Here is a 7,609-nt window from a genome sequence, read left to right on the forward strand (position 1 = left end):
GCTCCTCCCCTCAAGACACGGAGTCTATCTAACCACCATTTGAATCTGGGCTTGACTGGTACCTTGCTTGGCCAATGAAGCATAAGTAAACATGAAATCGGGAGAGGTTTAAAAAGTACTTGTGCGGTGGGGCTTGCCCTTTTTTGCTTCTTTTGAAACCCAGTGAGCATATGAAGAGGCCTGGGCTAGCCTGCTGGATGATCAGAGACAGACACCTGACCCAGACAGTCTCCTGTTATCTCAGCCAACTGCCAGATGCCCTGCCAACTAACTGCAAATACAGGTACAAGTCCCACCCAGACAAAAGGACTGCCAGGCAGAATCGCAAGCTAATAAAATGGTGGTTATTTTAAAGCTACCAAGTTTTGCGTTGTTTTGTTATGCAGTAAAAAGTTTACTAACACAAAAGGTCAAGTTTACGTATTTTATTACTTATTTAAAGGCCTTCGGTTAGTTGCCACAGGAAACTTTTTCTCATGCAATCTCTTTATAAACTTGTATCTCTAGACTAGGAAGGTCCAGTCCTTTACTCTTTATTCCAGAATAAATTCTCTTCCTACCATTCTATCAAAGGAAAAGGAAAAGATAATATAGTATCCATAAAAATATCTACAGAAAACTCTAGAAATGTGCTATCCAATATGGAAACCATTAGCCAACAGCCATTTGGCTATTGAATGCTTGAAGTATGGCTAGAGCCACATGTTGACATAATAAAGTTTTGGAGATAGTGGGATAAATAAAGTATATTATTTAAATAAATTTCATTTGTTTCTTCTTAATGTGGCTACTAGAAAATTTAAAATTAACGTGAGATATGTTTGTATATAATGTAATGCTGTAGAACGCATCTCATAACAATGCTTGGTTTACCACACAAAAAACAAAAACAAAACATCGGACTGAAATCAGAATTTGGGCTCTCCTGTTCAGCAATCTGTCCTTGGGCAAGCCACCACACTCCTCTGTGCACTAGTTTCCCTATTTCTATAAGGAGGGAGCAAAGCGTCAAGATTTTTTTGTAGCTCTAAAATGAAAAGATATCAAAGTTAGTGTGCGTAAGAACTAAGCTTTAAGCCTCTTAGCACTTACTAATGGTACTTCCAATACTTACAATTTCCACCTCAGAATTTAGTACTTCTTTGTATAAGGTCTCATACCATTTGCTTTATAAGAGTCAATCAATATAATTGATATCATAATTTAAAATGGTAGTACAAAGGGAAAGGCAGCTTTCAGACAACACGATTTTTATTTATTTTCCTCTTCATGGTTAAGTCATCTAAGGAAAACATTTCCTTATAACTCTAAATATCTTGGTGTATATGCACAGTACATGTTACTTAAATATGCACAAGAAAAGAGACAAACAGAAATGCTTCAAAAACAACTTACTTGATCACTGAGAAGAGAGTTCTAAAAAGTTGAATAAAAATTTCATTGCAATCTTCCAATTCAAAGCAGATGTTATATGATTTAACCCAAGCTAAATTCTTAAATAAATAAATAAAAATTATTATTTTACATAGACTAGATACACAAAAGTAAATTCATTAATAAAATTAAATTTCAGGATTAGAAATCTATTTAAAGTTTATAAAAGTCCAACATACAAAATTACAATTGTTAAAGCAATCATGTCTTCTGACCTTTAAAAAGACATATATCTGTTGGCATCAACCTTCTCTAATAGAAAAATACTATATTGTTAGAGATTGGTAGACATGTATGCATACAAAATAATAAGGAGCAGTGAAAATTAAGTCAACTTAATCCCTTTTTGGATTAGAAAAAGAATAAAAATAGAAGAATGAAAATAAAGAATCAAATAAGGAGCAAAAAAAAAAGAAAGAAAAACATTTATATAAAGATATAGATATTTTATTAAGTGGGCTTTGTAAAGCAAAAACAAAAAGATTCATTTTACATTACAAAGTAGTTACTACCAAGAATTTTTTACTATGTGAAACAGGGTGAGATTTTTTAAATAAAAGTTTTTTTACCTCTAATAAATAAAAGTATCTATTAAACTGCGGACTCTTTGTATCCTCCAAACCTTTTAATTGTCTGGTAATAAACAAAAATATGTCCTGTTAAAAAAATGATAAAATATATTAATTTAGGCACAAATACTTATCATTCTTTCACAATATACTAACAGTCCATTACAAATTACAACAAATGACTTGGGACTGGCCTAGTCTATTATTCAAAATAACTGGAAAAGAGAAAACCATATAAAATTACATCCTTTAGAAGCAAAAATAAAGATTATTATTGCTACAAATCTTTAGGCTTTCGCATTATGACAGAACCATAGGTTCTATAGCTTGTTACCCTTCTTCTACTACAGAACTTCCATTTTACCATCTTCATCATACATCATGGCAAATAATTATTTTCCTATTGCGGACCCAGACATAAATCTTTCCATTACTATTTTCCTACATGTAAACAGCAACTTTCAGTACCTAGTTTTGAATTTGATGTGTGACTTTAAAGTTGTGTGGAACAAAAGCAATCATAGACTGGTCCAAAGGTTTTATTTTTCATGATGATAGTGCTTCATTTCGTAATAAGCTTTCTTTAGTAGTTTTAACCCAAAATAATACTAATATGGGACAAACTCATTTTAGAACTATTTAAAAGAAAGCAATCCAAAGGATTAAAATTTGCTAATAAAACTATTCAAAATATGAAATCAGTTCAAGATTAATCCAAAACAGGAGGTCCTCAAATATTTTAAACAAAGGAAAGTCCACCAACATGAGCATACAGTTTTGCATGTGGAATTACCTGCAGGGGAAAATAGTCATTTGAATGTGTACATTCTGTTATACTATTGCTTTAAAAGGTGTCATTAATACATTATTTATCCCTTTAATTCAGCCATCTGGGCTTTGTGATGGGTTATCCTGAAGGTTAAATATGAGCAGACAGGGACTAACTTTGTTTGACCTGTACCTTTCAATGCATCATAAAAATACCAGTCATTTTTGTGGATATTCAATGAAAAGTAACTGAATGAATGATGAGTTTGTTTTGCAACTTTTGATAGAATCTTCTTATGATGATAAGCTATGTTCCTAAGGGTAAGGTAAACTATAAAAGTAAACCAATTTTGTAAAGATTATATTTACCTTAAGTTTATCATGGGAAGTATATGGAGCTTCTGGGGCATAGATTCGAAAGATGTCAGCCAAACAACATGCTACAAGGAGGCGCACATCTTTATTGGGATTCCTGAGGAAAAATTCAGATGCAAGATGCAAGGCTAGTGGGAGATACTGCTGTTTTTCATCTTCGGAGTCCTGATCCATATCCATAAAAGTTTTTACTACCATCTGTAAAAATGTATAAAAGAAAAATATAATCAATGTCTGATATTTAGAAATCAGTAGAGGATATATATCTATTTTTAAATCATCATTACAACACAAACTAGTAATCAATGACTATCAGAAAACTCACAACCAGTTTCTGTAAATCTTCACTTAGGAATTTGAGTAAAGATCACGAATATGAACAGGTATCAACTTTTGGATTACTTATAGATATATTATCTGCATTTACACCAGGTTTATGAAGAACTTAAGACTCTCACTATTCATTTTATATCTAGTCCAGGTAAAAAGTTCTTGTCCTCATATGCACAACAAAATTCATTTGATATTTTGCAATATCACAGACTATGTTTCTTTCTTATTTTATTATCAAAGTTGCCTTTGTTTAGGCTCCTTAAAACTGCTATTTCATTTCACACTTTAATATGTTTGCAATTCACAAGAGGAAGCTATGTTTAAATATTTTTATGTAGTGGTACTTCTGATTAAAGTTTTAATTATAAAATAACCTGTTGTTATTTATGATTACAAAATTAACAAATACACATTTTACAATTACTTTAAAATGCAAAAAAAGTGTAACTTTAAAAACCCATAATTTCTCAACCTCAGAAATAACCAATATTGGGCCAGTCGAGTGGCTCAGTTGGTTAAGAGTTAGCTTAAGAGCACGAGCTCTGAGCAACAGGGCCACCTGTTCGATTCCCACATGGGCCAGTGATGCTGCGCCCGAGCTGAGCGGCTGCTGAGCTGCCAACAGGTTGCAGGATGGCTCAGCTGGTGGGAGCATATACTTCTGACAACAAGACTGCCTATTCGATGGTGGGCTATGCCCACCCGCAACTAAGACTCAACTCGGCACCTTGGGCTGAGCTGCCGATGGGCGGCTAGATTGTTCAGTGGTTAAAGCGTGCGCTCTTAGTAACAAGGTTGCTGGTTCGACTCCCACATGGGATGGTGGCTATGGCCACCTGCAACTAAGACTGAACTTGGCACCTTGAGCTGAGCTGCCGCCCGGATGGCTCAGTGGATAGAGCGCGAGCTCTTAACAAGGCTGCTGGGTTCAACTGCCGCATGGGATGGTGGCTATTCCCACCAGCAACTAAGACTAAACTTAGCACCTTGAGCTGAGCTGCCGCTCAGATGACTCAGTGGATAGAGCCTGCGCTCTTAACGAGGCTGCTGATTCGACTCTCGCATGGGATGGTGGCTACGCCCACCCACAACTAAGATTGTAACACAGAACCTTGAGCTTAGAGGCCACGAGCTGCTGACCGGCAGCCATGAGCTGCTGACGGGCAGCCAGATGACGACTGGAGCCCTCCACAACTAAGACTGAAGAACAACAACTTGGCTGGTCCCCCTCCCCAATTCCCCAACACTGTTCCCCTCCCCCAATTCCCAAATTAAAAAAAAAGGAAATAACCAATATTTACATTTTTGTGTGTTTTATGCTGGTCTGTTTTCTCTGTAAAGATGAAAGTAACCATACTATAATTCTTTTTTCATTTATCAAATCACAATCATTTTATCATGCCTTCAAAATCTTTAAATAAATCACACTTTACCTAACTAGTCACCATTATCAAATACTGAATTTGCACTATTTCATTTTACCAAGATTTTTTATCATGAATAAGTATTGAATTTTATCAAATATTTTTTCTGCATCTACAGAAGTGATCAGATTTCCCTCCTAATTCTGTTAAGAGTAAATCCCACTGACTGATTTCCTAATTTCAATCCAAGTTTTCATTTGTAAAATGTAATTCTAGTCCAAGTTTGCATTCCTAAAATAAAGCCAACTAGGTCATAATACTTTTGTATATCACTTGACATGATTTGCTATCATACTACTTTGATTTTTGCATTTATATTCATGAAAAAATTGACCTATAACTTCTTTTCTTAAGACAACCTTGTCAATTTTAGTAGTAAGGTTCAAATGGCTTGAAACAAACTGGGAAATGATTCCTCTGTTTTTCTATTTTATGGGAAGTTTGTTGCAAAACTGGTTTTATTTTTCTTCCTTAATTACTTAGTGAAGTTCAAATGATTGAAGAAGGAATCATAATGGAATTTAGAAAATATTCTTAACCTAATGGCAGTAAAACTATAAACTAAAAATACTTGTGGGAGTACAGCAGTTAAAGTGTGGTACTCAAGGGAAATTTACAGCCTTAAATGTATATAGCACAAAAGAAGAAGGAATGAAAAAAAATCAGTGAGCTATATTTCTATCTCAAAAAGTTCAAAAAATAACAAATTAAATAAAAAGTTAAAATCAAAGGGGAAAAAAATCAAGAACAGACATCAGTGAGTTGGGAAACAAATATACAAAAGAGAAAATCCAACAATGCAAAACGCTGACTATTATTGGAAAGACTAATAAAATTGACACGTCTGTAGCAAGAATAAATAAAGACAGGGAGGTCACAAACTACCAATATCAGGAATGAAAAAGAGGACATATTATTACACATCCTAATACACAGGTGGGAGGGGACCTGTTACATGAAAAGAAACTGAATCTCAAATTGAAAACCTTCCCACAAAGAAATCTCCAATGCTAGTTAATGTCACTGGTGAAAAGTCCCAAAAAAAGACAACTATGTAATCTTTGATACGTATAGTACTAGCTACTCTGCTCAAAATATCAAGCTATTCCCTGCCATTCTGCTATTGCAGCTTCATATATTGGTTTAGTTATGTAGTCAGTCAGTGAGACTCTCCTTTTAAAGTACAAACATCCCTGTGAGAGTTCATACCCATTAAGCCTTATATCTTGTTTATGTATTAACATTTTATAGAAGTTATCTAGTTGAAATTAAGAATGATACAGAAGATATATACCTCAAGTTTAGCAATTCTTAGAAAAGAGCATCAAAATGGAAGTTGTGACGAGATCAAAGATAATCACAACATTCACTTTGGTAGGACCAGCCAGCCAACCTGAAATTATCTTATACAGATCCCTTCTACACAGACATAATTCATGTAACCCCAACCAACCAAATATCAAAATTCATACTGACAGATAAGTAAACTAAGGATCAATTTAAATCCTCATGCAAGTTGACAAAAGTCAAAGAAGCCTGCAAATCATAGATATTTGGCCTTTATCTTAAAGACAAGAATGAGACACTGAATTGCTTTGAGCAATAGCATAATATGGTCAGATTTGCATTTCATGAACATACCTCTTCACTTAAGAGGTAGTCAGTAAAGGAATGTCTCACTCAAAGGTTGACAGATCCATCCAAGTTAACTCAGCAAGACTTTCCAGTTATTATAGACATCTTAACAACTATTCTGAAGTCAGCAAGTTCACTGAGGTGGGAGATGAAGTGAAATGGGCAAACTGTACTCTCAAAAGCCATAACTAAGGAGTTTTAAATTTTATTATAAAGGAAGTGGGAGTCATCAAAAAATGTTTTTTTTTGTCAGTAGAAAACATAGAAGGTGTGTATTTGTCATCTATTGCTTTGTAACAAAATTCTCCAAAACTCAGTGCCTTAAAACAATAAACATTTATCACACAGTTTTTGCGGATGAAGAACTGGAGTGGCTTAGCTAGGTGGTTTTAGCTTGGAATCTCTCCAGAGATTGTATTCAGTCAAGACTACAGTCATCTGAAGACTTAATTCGTTGAATTATGAATGTTCAACATCTACATGTATTTTAATCTTTCAACAACAAAAATATCCATCCCTCAGGGGTGAAAACGTCTAAGTTTTGGAGTTAAATAGGCCTTATAATTTTATGTCAAAATGTCGGTTCACTCACTAAATACATATATGGACTGCCAGATTAGAATGAGCACTGAGTTATTTGCCAAAAATACTCCTTTCCAGTTTCATATAACTATTTGTAATATAAATTCTTTTATCTAACATACATTTGAGGTGAAACCTGAGAGAAGCAGGCAAGGCAGGAACACAGTTAATGCATAGCCATTAAAACTACAAAATGTTAAAGTTTACCTAATACACATTCTAATTTTGGAATTCAACGCATCAAAGCAACTTTTGGACCTAAAGCTCAAAGATCTGACCAAATTCATCACATTAAATTGTCTTTTTGTTGCACCTAAACTGTAAATTCCTTTTTAAAAAAAATATCTTGGGCCGGCCGAGTGGCGTGATGGTTAAGAACTCGCTAGGGATGCCAGAGGGCCCCGGTTCGGATCCCACATATGAGGGCCAGTAACACTGCCCTCCACAGCTAAGATGCTGAACAACAGCTCAACCTGGAGCTGGGCTGCC

General features: G+C 34.7%; 1 protein-coding gene across 5 annotated transcripts in view; it reads right to left on the minus strand.

The window, feature by feature from the left end:
• The window catches only part of PDS5A (PDS5 cohesin associated factor A), a 126,236-nt gene that overhangs the window by 89,053 nt on the left and 29,574 nt on the right, over positions 1 to 7,609 (minus strand). For all 5 annotated transcript variants that reach the window (XM_019640861.1, XM_019640864.1, XM_019640862.1 and 2 more), the window contains exons 3-5: positions 3,141 to 3,344; positions 2,004 to 2,090; positions 1,396 to 1,493 (exon numbers count right to left, since the gene is read on the minus strand). In XM_019640861.1, coding sequence (XP_019496406.1) covers positions 1,396 to 1,493; positions 2,004 to 2,090; positions 3,141 to 3,344 — 389 coding nt within the window. The remainder of the gene's footprint in view (positions 1 to 1,395; positions 1,494 to 2,003; positions 2,091 to 3,140; positions 3,345 to 7,609) is intronic.

This window comes from Hipposideros armiger, unplaced genomic scaffold (assembly GCF_001890085.2).
Source record: "Hipposideros armiger isolate ML-2016 unplaced genomic scaffold, ASM189008v1 scaffold_53, whole genome shotgun sequence".
Lineage (NCBI taxonomy): Eukaryota > Metazoa > Chordata > Mammalia > Chiroptera > Hipposideridae > Hipposideros > Hipposideros armiger.